General features: G+C 37.9%; 1 protein-coding gene across 1 annotated transcript in view; it reads left to right on the top strand.

The window, feature by feature from the left end:
* The window catches only part of afg1lb (AFG1 like ATPase b), a 38152-nt gene that overhangs the window by 17600 nt on the left and 3358 nt on the right, over window positions 1-17194 (top strand). Inside the window, exons 6-11 of the mRNA XM_028040627.1 lie at window positions 1073-1172; window positions 6341-6399; window positions 13841-13923; window positions 14606-14676; window positions 15592-15692; window positions 16659-16799. Of these exons, the coding sequence (XP_027896428.1) occupies window positions 1073-1172; window positions 6341-6399; window positions 13841-13923; window positions 14606-14676; window positions 15592-15692; window positions 16659-16799 (555 nt within the window). The remainder of the gene's footprint in view (window positions 1-1072; window positions 1173-6340; window positions 6400-13840; window positions 13924-14605; window positions 14677-15591; window positions 15693-16658; window positions 16800-17194) is intronic.

A 17194-nucleotide genomic window follows, 5' to 3' on the forward strand; every position in this document is an offset into this window, starting at 1 on the left:
TCTCTCTCTTACTTTTGAGTTTCTGACAAATCAAAGCCCTTACTCAACTTTTTTTTATCCTATTCCTGAGATTAGAAAAATACCACTTAGTGAAATACCAGATTAAGACAATTACTTATTCTCTAAAGATTGCTTTAATGTTTTTATAGGTGTAGAGGCAGCATTTCAATAGATTTTAATCACAATTGGCCAAAGACTGATCTGACTTAATTAATTTTAATCCATTCTGAACTCTCCTCAGTCAGTCATCATGTTTAATCAAATGAGTTTAATACATGCTGCTTTGACTACTGGCCATCACACACTACCATGATTTCTCCCTTTATGGATGTTCAAAAGAGTAACATAGGTGGAAAAGGGAGAGATGAGAGAATAAGAACAAAAGTGAGAGCACTGGATTACTAATAGAAAGGTCAGAGCTCTTCATTTAACAGCCAGCGACTCATAAATGTCCTTGCGTCAGTGTTTTTCATCGACCTTTGTTCATTGAGGATTCATGGAAATGATGTAGATGAAAAAGGCAGCAGACAGTTGAATTGGGTTTATGTATTGCAACTTTGTGTGACCTTGTGTGTGTAGCTCACCCAGCACACAGAGGCACACATGTTTCATATTCTTTTATAAGACCCCCTCTTTGATAGAGGCTTTGTTTGCAATTATGACCCCTGCTCTGACTAATATTGCTCTGTTTTCATGCTTCTTTTCTTCTCCTGTTTTCACTCTTGCATCCTGTCGCTCCCCTGTCTGCTCACTTGATCAGCTCAGATCTGCTGCTTCTCCTCTGCAGAAAACCGCTCTGTGACCATTTTGTAGTCAGTTCAAGTGGGTTAGGGGTGTGTGTGTGTGCATGAAAGTCTAAGCGGCCTTGATCGGATAAAAAGGACTGAATGAGAGCACCTGAGAGAGACTAATAAACATGAAGTGTTGACGGCTTGATTTGACCTCAGACACATGCAAACACAAACATATACACGTGTGTGTGTGTGTGTTTGTGTGTGTGTGTGTGGCATGAAAAGGCAGACTGCACTGAACCTGAACACTGCTCTCTTCCTCTCTGCTTCTCTTCTATCAGGTAACTGATGTTGCTGATGCCATGATCCTGAAGCAGCTGTTTGAGGCACTGTTCAAAACCGGAGTGGTGGTGGTGGCCACCTCTAACAGACCCCCAGATGGTATGATAAAGTACATTTAACATGAGCTTTGCAGATGTTTATCATCTATGTGTTTGGTGTTATTTGTTAATAAGTGGTCATGGTATGAATTCACATGTTTCTTTAAATAAAATTTTTAATCCTATTCAAGTAGAACTTAGACTTTAATCACACGTTTTTCATGCTGCTACTTAATTTATTTTTATACTATGCAAATGTTGCTGCTGTATCCCTAAAAGAGCAGTATTTAGTGTCTTAAATACTATGCAGATCCTCTGTCATACTGAATGACAGTGGCTTCAGCAACATTTATAGATTCATATTATATCTTTATTTATCTGAACTAATTAAGGCTGTTATTAACACCTTCCTCATAGAGGGAGTCAGTTTGGAGAAACTGCATGATGCAGTCTACACCTGTCTTTCTTCTTTTTGACACCTGTAAAGTAATTTATACAGCAATCTAGCCTAAACACAAGGTCCTCCTTTGTTTATCTGTACAGTTTTGACTTTGAAGCTATTTTAACATAAGGAAAAATCTAATTTGAAATTGGCCTTTCTCTAGCCATTGGCTCAGTTAAGTGAGGGAATAAGTCTATTTTTTAGCTACAGATAACATTTTTCTACTACAGGTAATTACTGTTGGTAACAACTCTATAGCCTAGTTCAAACAACCACCATATAGTGTACACTTGCACACTGCAAAGATTTTTAAATTTTTACTTACAAAGTAGGTATGTAAGTAAGCTTAAAAAAAAGTGCTTCAAATACATTCTATACTTTTTGGCTGAACATTATAATAAATGATGGTGAGGGTCCAAGCTCGGATCCATGATGATTTTTGTAATCATTTTATTGTCTTTGAGGTGATTTTATGAACATTTAGAATAATGTGCTGGTTTTCTGTGATGTTTGACAACTAAATCTACTCCATGCCAGCAAATTTCACTCCACAACTTTACAGCAGTGGTGAATACCCTTAACGCATTCAAGCCTGAGCATTTCTTCTTTGAACGTCGTTACACCTGCAGTCACCTGGCACAAGGGAATCTGGCGAACAATTATTTATTTTATCATATATTCTTTTTTCCAACAATTTTTAATAGTGGTAATTATTTATTCCTATTCTAGAATGTAAAATTTGCATTTTCCACAAATTTAATTCACTGACTGACTTTTCATATTGAGAGAATGATTGTATTGGGATTTTCTTCGTCACCTCTCATAGATCCTAATGCAGATGTCCCTTTTTAGTCACAGTTTCTATTGAAACACCAGCCATTTGAGCAGTGACTGAGTCTGTGCCATCTGGGCCCATAAACACAAAAGGCACTCAGATCTTTTCTCCCTACCATTTTAAAACAAAACCAGCATCAGCTGGCCATGTTTAGTATTTTTTTAGACGCGTCACAGAGCGTGATTGGAAGTTAATTGCTGAATTATGCCATGCTTTGCACCTGTGTCGATGCATTGTGTTTGTCCACTAATTTATTCAGGTCATATATTTAATTTGTCACCTCTCCTTATGATCCACAATTTGAATTTATATTATGGCAGTTCAAATAATGTCCAACAAGAGATGTTTGTGCTTGTACTGAAGCACTCCTAAATCTGCACTTTTCCCAGATAGTATCTTTAAAATTAGCATGCACTATATAGGTTCTGCCATCCACTCATGTGTCCAAAGCATCTTTTTGAATGTAGGAAAAAACCCCACAAAGGCATTAAAACTATAGAAATATTGCTATGACTATATCAGTTGCAATATGTTCCTTTTTTTATTAGTCTTTCCTCTCTTTCTCACCTGTGCTTCCATCACTTTTTGACCTTTGGTGTTTTTTTTTGTTGTTGTTTTGCACTGTCATCTGTGTGTCATCTGCTGTCATGGGACTCTGTCCAGCTGGCTAAAAAAGTTGCAATAACATGTAAAATTAACAGTTGGAATACATTAGCCAACAAATACTGCAGTCCTTTGTGATATATGAGTAGTGCACACACTGATCTTGCTCTGATCAGTGTGTGCACTGCATCTTCTGTGCAGACAGATATTGATGTCTGCACTTTAGACCATATTCATGATCTAAACGTGCTTTTATCCACAATTCAGCCCAACTTCTGTTGAAATCATTCATTACAAAAAAAGGCAGTCAAATTTAATTCAAATTATAAAACACAATTATATTTAGTTGAGCAATTAGTTTCACTGAGTTAATGACCTTGCAGGAGTCAATCATTTTTGAGTAAGCATCGGAGAGGAACCATTTCTTTTTAATAGGAAGAAACTTTGAGCAGAACAACGCTCAGTATGTGAGACCATTAGACCTGACTGACTAAAAGCTGAGAAGACAGGGGAGTTAGGAGTACTTTCCAAGGAAAACAAATCTAGAAGTAATTTTTGACAACTCCAAAGAACAAACAGTTTGCAAAGTTAATGCTAGTAAAGACAGTGTCCGTAACTTTGTCCAGCAAATAGAATACAGATTTGACATAGACGTACCCCCATAGACTTGGGGGGTACTTTATACGTGAAGGAAGAACAAGCATTACATGCAGCTAATGGAAGCCATAACTTCGTTACTGGTTGAAACAAAAACATGTCTTGTGAAACAGAATCCCTACTGACCAGTGTTGCTGTTGCAGTTGAATAAATTGCATAAGCAGTGAATCAAAAACGTTTTGTACTTAAAGTTATTAGGGTACTTGTTAATAGTTCCAGTTCAAGTTTCAATCAAAAATGTCTACTGAGCATCTTGAACCATGCTTATTACTTACATCTGAAATATTCTCACAAGACCTTTTTCTTCTTTTTTCCATCAGTATCAATAATCAATCCATCAATTAATGATTTTACTTGCATTTAAAAGTATTAGTTAAGTAATCTCTCCTAATATGCATTGCTTCAACAAGAATCAATTACTATTACATGACCACACCAACTGCTTTTACAGCAATTCATCACAAATTTAGGGGAGGGACAGCTGATGCATCTGGAAAGCATGCTGTCTCTTAAAAGCCTTTGAAGTTGCATTTACAGCCAGTTCCAGGAAGAATTAGCAAGACGGTGATCAAGGTGGAGATAAATGCATGATGTGCTGTCTGACGCCTCTCTTTCTTTGGGAAGATGTTGATGTCTCAGAGCCCCTAAGTGAAGTGGGTGGTAGCAAGATGGCTCTCCTATACAAAGGCGCACATCTCTGATTTTTGCCAGCTATTAAGAACAAAGCGCCAAAGCAGGCAAACTTGAGAGAGAGCCTACTTGGTATTAATTACAAGGTTAATGGAGCACTAAAAGCCGAGAAAAACAACTGGGCTTGAAAGGCATACATTTTCTATCTTTATTGATGTGGAGATTCAGGCATCAAAAAGCCCCTGAATGAGTTCAGGAGGGGAATTTAGTGAGTTTCTTTCTTTTTGTTTTTGATTTGAAGAAGTTCAGTGGGATACAAGAGTTGGATGTTTAAATTAAATATTAATTTGCGATCGTCATCATTGCCAATAAAAACAGTTTGAACAAAATATTGTTTGCACGTGTAGATTAAAATGTTGTGCCTATTAAAAAGTAACGGGAAAATACTGGGTTTTTTTAGAGCCAGAAAACATAAAAATCTTAAGTTTTAAACAAATAAAAAAATATTTAGAAATATGTGAATCTGATATAAGGTTGCTTACTAGTGGCAGAGAAAGATAATTAGTGAGCACTGAAGCTACAAAGATAATCTTTGCAGCAAATCTAGGCAGTCTATAAGGAAAGGCCAAATTTCTATTATCCCAACAAAAAAGCTCTTTGTTGGAAACCCTTTTTGATCCATTTAAGTTGTGTAATCTAGGATTTAAAATAAGGAACAATCAAAACGTCAAGAAACAGCTGAACCATAAATGTGACCTATGATTTTGTTTGTGAGCATAAAGTTTCAGTTACGCAAATCTTTTTTTTTTCCTGTGGTTTTTAATTTTTTGTGCCCTTTGTCTGTACAAAATAACTAATGTTATCTAAAACTAGTAAACCAAAAACTGCTTTCCTCCTACATGTGTATCCCCAATTAGTAGTAGCACCACTTTTTCTTTTCTGTGTGTCTGAGCTAAATGAACAGCTGCTGTCATCTGACTTCCTGTCCATTCTTTATATGTGTAGCATTAGTTTAAAGTGGTGTTTAGGTGGTGAACTCCCCACATATGCACAGCCAGTTTGAGTACTGTGACATTTTATTCTCAATGTATTTTATAATTTTGGAAATAAGAATGTGCTTATCATGAGCTAGAATCCTGAACATAATGAAACATTGTAAAAGGGGATATATATTGCTATATATCCCCTTTTATTAAAATGTTTTATAGTAGATTACAGATCATGCTAAAACCTTATGACTCCTTGCAGGCTTCTGTTTGCTTTCTAAATCTTACATGTTGAATGGCTTAATGATTTTTAGGAGGACATTAGCTTTCTTGCTGATGGGCATCTGAAAATCAATGAAAGCAACAAACCTCTTAAAATCTCACTAATTAACACATCATGCATTCTCTAATTAATCAATACGGCAGAAGTCATATTTACTGCGCAGACGGCAGAGCTGTATTGATATTTGCTACTTTTTTTTTCAATTAACTTTGTCAACAAAGTAAGTTAATTGAGGCCCGAAATATTGATTTCTATTCTTTTAACCCTAATAGTCGTGTCTCATTCACAGCATCAATTCATCAGTGCAGGAGTTATAAAGTGAGGTTTATTTATTACGTGAGGTTAGACTGTAGCCCAACATCAGTGTTTGTTTGCATTTGTTAAGCCTCACTGTGTGCGCCTCACTCTGTGTCTTTGTGCTTGTTTGTTGTGTGCATCCCTATCTGTTTTATCTGTCTATCCAGGATGCTACTTCAGATCTAATTTGTTCCAGCCGAGCTAATTGAAACCTCTATTCAGCCAGCCGCTGTGGACATTGTCCGCGCTGAAAAGGCGACGGTCCTTTCTCTCGCCACCATTGTTTGGGAATGTAATGAATTTTATGTTGCTACCGCTGCCGGTGAAGAAATCCATTTTTCTCCCCCTCCCCGGTCCCGCCATCCCTTTTGTCGTGCCTCCCCACCCATCCTTCAGTTCATCAATAGCCAATTTATCTGCCAATCTGTATTGAGGGAATGACATTATTAGGAGGCTAAACAGCAGCTCTCATGCAAGCCCTTCCCTCCTCTTTCAGATCTGTACAAAAACGGACTTCAGAGGGACACCTTCCTACCTTTCATCGACGTGCTAAAGGTAGAGACAAAGTCACCTCTGTCTCGTTCTTGTCTTTTTAATTTATTCATTTGTTTATCACACACACCTACACTACACATCTTACACATGTGTCTCTGTTCCCGCTGTGAATGTCCTGATGCGAGTTGTGGTTTGATGTTCTCTGCTTCCTGGATGCCTTGCACGGCGTCACAAAGCTGTCTTTGATCATGCCAGGGCACACTGAAACACTCACAGAGAGGAGGAGAGAGGGAGAGAGATGGGACAGGTAATGTGAAGGGGTGAACGAGCTGAGTGAGTGACTCACACACTCCTTGCATTTCAAAAGTAGGGGATAAGAGAGAGGACAAAATAGGAGAGAATGAGGCGACAGCTAGCCATTTCTATTAAAACAAATCTACTTTGCAATTTAAGCAGGTCGCATCATTATCCTGCCTGCATATGAAATGATCATTGATGTGTTTGGAGTGATCATGATCATAAATAATTGCATAATAATTTGTTGTCATGCATTTTGCAACAGAGGAGGATGGCATTCTTACACTTTTTATTGGTATTTAGTCTACAGTGTTATTACCGGCAAAGAGATGTCTTTAAAATCTTCTCTCTTAAGAGTGGAGATGCAGCAGAGCTTTGGGGCCAATATCCAAACTCAGCTTTTTTTTCTTTTCTGTAAAAACAAATCATTTTTTAGCTAATTCTAATTTCCTTTTCAGAAATGTGAGAACATTCAAATAATTTTATTGCAGCTTTCGTGTCGTGAGCTGTGATTCCTTTATTTTAGAAATAAAGGTGATGTCATAGTTTACTGTAATCTGTTTAGCCTCACGGTTATCTGCTGAAAGTCTCTCTTTTTCTCATATCCTTATTGAACTACAGACACGGTTTCCTTTTGAAAATCTTTCTACATTCACTGATTTTGTTTTGAACACCTCAGTGATGTTGATCATAACAAAGCTTGAGTCTTCCTGACTCCATGATAGGCATGATGCATTAATTACATAAAATGCACCAGGACAGCTCAAACTGAAAATCTGACAATTTCTGTCAGTACCTGATTTTATCGGATTTCTCACTCAGGAATCAATTGTATTTGTGCAATATTTTTGAATTAGGGTGTCTTGCAAAATATCTAATCCCTTCTATGTTTTCACATTTTGTCACAATACAACCACCAATGTTGATGTAATTTGTTGGGATTTCATGATTGAACGACACTAAGTATAACATAAACTTGAAATAGGGAACAAAAAGAGTCTCAGAATATTAGAATATCACATGAGACCAATCATAAGCCAACTTTCATCAAACCAGCTTTTGGAACACCATGGCACACTATATTTTTAATATTGTTGAACTAGTGTACTGAGGTCTAGTTCTGAAGATAAACTTAGCTCAGTAAATTCAGCAGGACTAATATATCCCAACATGTAAAGTACATAACTGCAAAGTAAGCGCCTAAACACAGATGTTTTATGTATCAGCATCAGTAATCAGACGCTTCACACAAACGTTTATTCAATACAATAAAAAAACCTTTAACTTAAAACACACAAACGTAATCACTCAACATGGGAAGTCTCCGAGTTACCCTGCTCCCCGCCCAGCAGCACCCTTACCCTCTCTAATCCACCCTCATCAAGGTCCTGAATGCCTGTTGTCCCTCCCTGCCCCAGAATACCTCCTTTCTTTCTGGGTACCATGTTCCCCCTTTTGTCAAACCATCTGGTTTTTTGGGGTCGTTTTTTTTTTTTTTTCTTTTCGTTCTTTGGCGGCCTGCCCTGCAATGTTAAAGCGTGCTTTTGCAAGGTGACGCTGCTAACTAGCTGACCCTTAATAGATTGAATTAATGCTTGCAGGGAGCAGAAGTCTGCAGATCACGGCTGGAGATGTGGGCTGCAGCATCATTTCTATAACGAGTGGAAAAGAGAATGAGGGCGTTAAGTCGTGAAAAATATCCTCTGACCTCTGATCCTGATCACCTGAGCCCCGGTGGTAAAGGTTAATCCAGCACCTCCTTCCGCCTGAGTCGATGTCTTTATTTAACCATTGACTTCTGATTAGTTGGGACCCCTTTTTTTCTCCACAAACATCCAGTTGGCTCATCTGACAGCGGCAAAAACATTAGATCAGGCGTAGTTGAAGCAGTTTTACCTGTCACACATGAAACGTATAAAGTTTCTTGGTTTGAAACATCCTTAGCTGGTTATTGCAGATGTGCGTTGACAGTTTCAGGACCATTAGAGAAGCTATTCAGGTGATCCTTTTTCTATGTAGCCATGGCAAAGCCCAGGTTTATGTAAAATACAGGGTTTAGGGGCTCTTCTTTAATGGACACAGGCAGTATTGTAACTAAGATACTCTTTTTTTTCTCTCTCTCTTTCTCTGTCTCATGAGCTGTCCTCCCTCTCCACTTCACTTTTCATCACCCATCCAGTCTACACCCTCCTATCCTCTCTCTTTATTCCATTACCATCCCGTTCCGCTCGCAGGCTTTACTTACCCAAGGTCAGGTCTCTGCATTTTGGTAGCAGAATAGTGACTTTATTCTCCCCTCCGCTTGTTCGATTACAGCCGCACACAAAGCTGCTGGAGGGAGAGGGAAAAACATGACGACAACCCTGAGCCAACTTGGAGTATCTGTAGGTTTCCTTCTGTCATTAACCCTTCTTTTGATCTGCTCTCCTTCCCCGTTATTCGTATTGTTAATAATTGCAATGTGCTGAGCAGTTACTGATGCTTGAAAAAAATATATAGATATATATATATAAACAAACAAAACAGAATGACATAGACTAATTGAAGAATGGGAGCGATGTGGTCCTCCCACATAGACCTTGGTGAGAACGAGCAGAAAGACCTACAAGTTCAAATAAAACCAAGTTCGATATTTGATGGCAGCCATTGTTTTGTGGAACTTTTAAGGTCAGAATTAGAGCGGCCCTTGGGGTCGATTCGCATGATTTCTCTATGTGTTGTTTGAAATCTGATTAATCAATAAGAAACATATTGATTTTTTTTCCTCCTTTTAAACTTGTGAGAAATTAAATCTGGGTCTTAAATTGCAGATGTTCAATTGATCAAGTTATGACAGTTTGATTTTGTCTTTTTTTCTCTGTCAGATGTGATCAATCACACAATCTCTTTGATTATTGAAGCCTTGTGCTTTAGTAATACAGTGGGTCATTATAGCTCAAGGCAGCTCCCCTGTGAGAAACGAACATTTTTCAAAATCTGCCAAATTGTGCGTGTTGGATTTCTTCACACTTTTGATTTGTTCTGGAAATGTATGAAAGCAGCTTTATCAGATTCAACTCTGTACTTTTGCTGAAATTGTTCATATTACTTCCAGTCAGAAAAATCTTTGAAGTAAAATCTAAAAATTTCTTCAAATCTTTGAAAACATCTGAGGTTAAACCTTCAAAATGGAAAATAAAAACATATCAATGAAGATTAAAATTATATATAATAATGATATAAGATAGACTTATTGCATGTTGTAATATACAATAAATAACATTATTGTCATTAATAAGGGAAATAAAGTGGCATAGATAAACATAAAGCCCATTTGTTTAGTCCTTATTGGCTGCTGTTAGACATTTTCAGCCTCTGTTGGCCAGGTGCAGGAACCACACCCCATTCTGGCTTTTTGGGTTGGCTCGGTTTTGGGCCAGCAGAACTCAAGAGGAGTTGAGGGCAGTGGAGTCTGGTGGGGTCCCGGATCACAAAACACGAGGCCTGAAACTCAAAGGATGTTTCCCCAAGAGGAGCAACCGAGGCAAGGGGAGGTTGTGAGAACGGCCCAGCTGAACAATCCGTGGCCGGCCGAAGGCAGTCACACTTTAAGGGAACAGATCATTAGGTGTAATTAGGGTGTTCACATTGTCACGTACCCCCTCCCAGACTGCTGAGGAATGAATAAAATCACCAGATACACCCCCAGCTTGCCCACTCACACACACAGCAGCTCCCCAGTTAGTGAAAGCACTTTGATGTCAGAAGAGTCGTACAGAACTTGCCAGCATAAAGGCAGTGTTTTAAGCTTTCTCTCTTTTCTCCCCTTTTCTCTCTGTCTCTCGACCCCTCTGTCCCTGCCCCCTCCCACTTTCCTTCTGTCCCCCTCCACAGAAGGCTGTAAGACACACAGAGCTGAATGGACTACAACCTTTCCCCCTCATCTCTCTCGCCACCCCAATCCCCCCCGCCCCCTTCATCTCTTTTTCAGCCTTCCCACCCTGCATTTCTTTGAGGCTTGGTCAATTCTCCAGGCCAAACAAAAAAAAAGAAAAAGCATCAAATGTTTTCTGCTGCTGGGTAATGAGGGAGTGGACCTCATCAGGACCCAATAGTCAGCTATCCTTGGCTTTTGTTGCGGCTCAATGGCACCGCGTTCTTTGAAAAACTCAAAAGCAACTTTTTGAGGAGTGAAGGATTGAGAGAGATATGTCGGACAGGGAAGGTGAGCCAATAAAAGAAAGAGAGAAGCCACTCTGTTTTTATGCTAAACGGCTGTCCTGTTAGAGCGGCGGACAGCTCTGACAACATGTGTTTGGATGACTTTCTTCTGAAGTGTCTGTTTCTTATGTCTGGTGTCTGAGTGGGGAAACTTTTTTGCAAACATACATGTGGATGTCTTCATATGTTGCTTTAATTCAATTTGGACCTCAGATCTATGTCATTACACTCTAAAGTCAGACAGCAAGTATGATTTCCTAAATGTTGCTTTTCTAAATACTGTCACTGTCAAACGGACCATGTAGGTGTGTAGACGGTCTATCTCAGGAATCCCAGGTGGTTGCATATAGATGCTGACTTTTCAGAAATCTCTTATTTGAGCTTTTTTTTTTTTGACATGTTGTCCAAATACTTAACAACCGATGTGTCTAAAAGACTCAATTTTACTATTTCTAGTATCCATCTTGCCTTTCCCATAGCACAGACTTATTGTTCCAGCAAACCAATATTGCTTTAGCTCCACTCATATAAGTGAGCCAAGCAAAGACCTCCTTAAGACATGCACATCATGCATGAAAATCTACACTTCTTGCTTCAGACTGATTTTAACTTTGCAGTTTTTGAAAGCTTGGCCAAAGTCAATTTAAGTTATAAAAATATTTATATCTTTGTGGCACCTCAGAGCTACGTGTAGCTAACTACCATAAATAGCAACATTGTAATGTTGCACCTTTGTAATTGCATTTACTTTAACTAATAGTTCAATTACTAATTAGTGACCATGACTAGCAATTTAATGATTAGTCCCTATTCTTAGTCATGAAATGTAAGTAGGTTTGGATGAAATGTCTTAATACTACGTGACATGAGACCACAAAGTGTTGCTATTGCATTTATTGTCTGGCCAGAATATTAGATTAGCATTAAAATTACAATTGTCGTATTCTTATTGATGGCCAACTAATAGTTTTAAAAGTTTATAAACCTGTTTTGTCTGGTCTGTGAGAAAACACAGACCTAAACGGTTGGATTTAGGAATCAAATAAACAGTTTAAGACGAGACAGTAAGATGCAAAGTAGACTCAAAGTGAAGTCTGACTGTCAGAGGAGTGTGATGAAAGGTGGTGGTGCGGGTGGTGTTTGGAGGGGGGAGGTGGTGAAAGACCACAATGTGTAGGCGGAGGAAATCTTGAAGGAGTGGGATCTTGACAATCCCCTTAAGATGGATAATCAAGTAATGACCCGCAAGGCTTCAGCCTCATCTGATTATAAATAACCAATGGAATCATCATCTCTGATTGTGTTTCCATTCCTCCTTCTTCTTTCCCCTTCTCTTATTTATACCTCCGTCAGCTGTCTTTACTGTAGGTAGACATGGTTCACAAAGAGAGAGGGGGGTTGGTGGAAGATGGCAGGAGAAAAGCCGAACTGAGATTCTAATGATGTAGCGGCAATTGTGACAAGTTTCTCTTTTCTTTTTTTTTTTTGCTTTTCGGAGCGACTATTTACCGGTTGGTGGGGTCACCGAAGGTTGATGAAATGACACCTCCCTTTTGTGCGCGAGGGAGGGCGAGTTTGTCAGGTTGTTATTAAGCCTGATTCAGCCAATTGGCTCAGAGTGGGAACCCCGTTTGTGTGAGCGGACACGGAGATAAAAAGTTGACAGCGGAGAAGAATAGAGTATTTCCGTCCCCATGCGTTGTGATGATTACTAATTATCCTGCAGCTTAAGGGGGCCAGTGGCAGAAATTCACTGATTTCATAATTTAATGGAGCTGTCGCAGGATACTCAGTCAGCCGTTGATGGCTTGCCTGGAATGATATGCAATTCCTCTCTTTTCTTTGATAGAATAGTGGCGATGATGATTATAGTTTGCGCTGCACTCCCTGACATGAATCCTGTTGACGTTTTACACCATTTTAAAAAGTTTCACAGGTTCACCTCAGCTGGAGTGCTACAGAACAATAGTTCGGCTCAAAAATCCATAAAGCAGTGACACAAAATAGGAGCGCTGTCAGTACATGGGTTTATGTCACCCTGTCGCCTTCTATAGTCCTGTCATTTTTATTTGTTCAAACTATTTGCTCTTTATTCCCTAAGAAAGCACTGACTCAAATCTTAAGAATATATATATTTACTACAAAAAAATGTACAGCTGAACAATATTATATAATTATATAATGAAAAGCCAAATCTATTAGTCCTCAATAACAACCTTTTGATTAAATTCCTAAAAAAACTCTCATATTTTTTCCTAATGCAAACGACATTACACCAAACACAAAATCTGCATTTTCTGTGTATTTGTCGTCAAAATATTTTTAAAGCTGAATTTTATGTTTTTTAATGACACGTTATTAAAACTAAAGCCAAGTGTGATGAGAATTAATTTATTGCTTAATGCCAGAGAGTTCAGTATGATCCACACTTAACCTGAAAAACATCAATGTTACCCATTTGCTCTGAATCACTGTTTTCCTCTTCTTTAAAAAGTCATTTTTGCTATAATTTGGCAAAAGAATACATTAGTGATATATAATAAACATTTGAAGCTGAAAATAAAACTTTGACCAAATGTATTTGTATTTTACAACAAAATCTCTGATATTTTATTTTTTATTTCCGTTAACTTCTTGGTCATGCAACCTTTATAAATGCAACAGCTCTTTTGCTCTTTTTAGAAGTCGTAATGAGGAAGATTTGGAAAAAGATATATATATATATATATATACTCTTATATATTCTTTATCTTAATTTATATTTTCATTTATGTTTAAAATGTCTTCCTTTTCCTTACACAATTCTTGGACTCCTCTGATTAATGATATGGTCATAGATAATGCAAATTATTTACAAAGATTTATTTGTTTAATACTAATGAGAGCCTCCCTTGTTTTTTTCTTTTACTTTTAATGTGTTCTCTAAAATCTTTGCATTTTTGTGACTTTTTTTTTTTGCAAACTCCTTTGAGTTAAGAGATTGTTTTCTTGTATTTGTGCACAGAAATACTGCCACACTGTCTGTCTGGACTCTGGGATTGACTACAGGAGGCTGGACAGGCCTGTGGCTGGAAAACTTTACTACCTGTAAGACTCACGTATTGCATCACGTTAATGTTAACAGTCCAACTCAGTTCAGAGATGGTGTAGAAGTCTGATAGCGAGTCGACATTAACCTCCACATAAACATTCATGCACAGGAAATGTTTCTGCACATGATGTGGTTAGATTTTTTTTTTTCTTTTTTAAAAAGATTGAAAGAGAAGGCAAACACATGTATAAATGGGCAGAAGCAGGCAGGGAGGTTTATAAAGACCAGCATTACCTTGAAAGAGCCATGAAAAGAATGAAAGGAATCAATAGAACATGAGAAAATGGCAGAGCTTTAAAAGCTACTTTTTTATTTTCCTCAATACATATCTGCTGTTAGGACTGTGTATACACACACACACTGCCAAACAAGTTTGGGCCATTCAAGTGCATGTAAATAGAGAGCATCACACCCTTTTACCTGGAGTTAAAACACAAGCAAACAAACACACGCATACACACTCCACAGTTTCACTTTAACGCGCATTCACAGGCTGACGCTTCTGTTTAGAGCCTAACATCCTCATTTTTTTCTGCTGATGGAGTGAAAAGCTAAGTACTCAACACCAATGCTCTGTTTGCTGCCAGCGTTTGATGTAGCCACTTCAGCGTTATTAATTTTATACCCAATTGTTTCCCCTGTGGTTTTGTTTCATGCGTGTGTGTGTGATGTGTGCAGCACAGGAGAGCCTGGAGCAGAGGCTTACCTGGATGCACTGTTTGAGGAGCTGGCATTAAGACAAAAAAGTGGTAAGGAAGTTAAAGTCTCAAGTTTTAACTGGGTCTCATGCTAAAGAAATATATTTCTTCTCCTGAAATTTTGGCAATTGTGAATCAATTTAATATGTTTAAGTTCGTCCAGCTATTTTTGTCATCACAAAAAATTTGAGAAAAAAATGTAAAAATGAGCACACATCTAAAATTTTTATAAATTTGCACAAAGATAACCAATTTTATTTACATATTTTTACAATTGTATTGTAAACCAAATAGTGTAAACACTTCCTGCTATGGATGGGAAATGATGTTGGGGAATGACAAATATGATTATTGATTATAGTCCACAAAACAATTAAGTTTTTTAAGTTGTTTTTTGCTGACAATATGACTATTGTGTTGTCAGGTTTTGTGGGAAGTCCAGTTTCAGCTCAAAGTTGCCCCACAGATCCATGTTAAGCAGAAAAATATGTTATGAACCAACTTCCAGGCCTAGTCCTTCAAAACGCTATCCTCAAACACTAACCTCTAAATTTACTGACTACTCTAAATTTGTTCTCATTTTTCATTTTCTGTATTTATTCACTATTATTTTTATTTACAGACATTTTTATTAGGTTTTTTTCTCATCATAATTTCCTTTTTCCATTTTTCCCCTAATTGATACTGTTGAAAATTCTGAACAACTACTGATTTGCGCCACACTGTATAATAAAACAAGTTGGAAAATTCATGCTTTTTATATTTTAGAAGCAATATTTATTGCCAATTTAGGCAGGATCAGCCCTCCATAGATTTATGCAATAAAACATAATAGAAAGAAAGCTGATAAAGTTTTTTTAGTGATTTTTTTTATCCTTTTGTGCGGTACTTGAAGTTTAACTGTGTTGTTTTTGAAAACATTTTATTGTATTGAGGTCAATTTTCACTGTGCTTTGGTTTCTCTAGTTACTGGTTCTCGTGTTCTCACTGTCCTGGGCAGAGATGTGACTCTTCAGAAGACGTGTGGCTCCATCGCTGATTGTACTTTTGAAGAACTGTGTGGTAAAGTGAGTAGTGCCTGGAGATGATGTGCATGTAAAACAACATGTCTCCTTCTCACTCTATTGGGCAGTATTCAGACCCCTCCTACAAACCTTTTACTGTGATTACTGAAGCACATAGTGTAGAGTATGAAGTTCTCTAAATTTTTGTGATTTCTTAGCCTGCACATTCTGGCAAAATTTAGGATATTTGGTCATATTTGTTTTCCACTTTAAAATAAGCATTTTCAGTGTGGGATGATGAACTTAAAATTGTTTGAAGGTGCCTTTCCTATCCTTCATGAATTGACGATTTTCCTCCTTACACTGCTGGAAGCAGTAAGAGTGAACATAGTTTCTGCATGGAAAAAAAGTTTAACCAGTTTTTCAGTTTTGAGCATATAGTCTCAACTAAAATAACATATAGATTATTAGCCATCATGTCGCTTATTTCTCACTTGAGACTCCAAATGCAATCATGAATAATAAAAACTGCTGAGATTGATGCTCTTTACTTGAATCATTATTATCTCTGGGGCTGGTTTCTTTTTCCCTGTGCACTCATATTGTCCAAACCTTTCTCTCTGTCTAGGTCCTATTGGTCCGCTCAATGTCAAAAAGCAAATCTATTGATGAGTTTATTATTAGCTGGGTCTTTTATACCCTTTTTGCAGCACTAATCTGCAGTGCATGTGTAAAGTCTAAACCCTAATGGAGAGTGGGGAGTTTTCGAAGGCATCTGAGCTTCAAGGCTTCCTCTGACATTTGTTGTCATGCCATCATTAATTTTAAGAGCAATCAAATTGAATGGCGGGTCACCCAAGGACGTTACATCAGCAAGGATATTTTGCACAACATTCTTTTGTGGTAAACTTGGCTCTTTTTTTTTTTTTTTCCTGCTCTCAGCCAGGATACGCAGACCAAACAGCCTATATAGATGTAAACATGAGTGGCCACTGCTTTCAGCGTGCTTCCTTGTCCCCTCTTCTCCAGCCAACGGGTGCCAGCGATTACCTGGAAATGGCGCGGATCTTTGACACTGTATTCATCCGCCATGTTCCCAAACTGACGCTGACTCTGAAGGACCAGGCCAGGCGCTTCATCACGCTCATAGACAATTTCTACGACCACAAGGTAAACAGTTCAGATGAAAATGGGTGTAAGAGAATCGATGCTCCTCCTTTTAATGCTGAATCCTGTGTTTCGAACATTGTGGTCCATGAAGGTTTTTTAAATTTCTTAACCTGTGTGGAGAATGTACTTTTTCCTTGAAGAGGTCAAGCTATTTCTCATTGATTTTCGAATAATGGGATTTGAGACATAGCCTTGCATTTAGATTTGTTCCAAAGATCATCTAGCATTGAGAAAAATAAAGACTTTTATACTCGATAATAAGCATGTGGTAATAGGATAAGACCTTCGCTGTACTTTGAAAACAAAATCTATAATAAAAATGTTTTTTTGCTTCCTTTGTGTTCTCTGTTTGCACCTGAGATTTCTGCATGCTGCATTAGATTCATCCAGATTTA

The sequence above is a fragment of the Xiphophorus couchianus genome, chromosome 15 (genome assembly GCF_001444195.1).
Source record: "Xiphophorus couchianus chromosome 15, X_couchianus-1.0, whole genome shotgun sequence".
NCBI classification, from domain to species: Eukaryota; Metazoa; Chordata; class Actinopteri; order Cyprinodontiformes; family Poeciliidae; genus Xiphophorus; species Xiphophorus couchianus.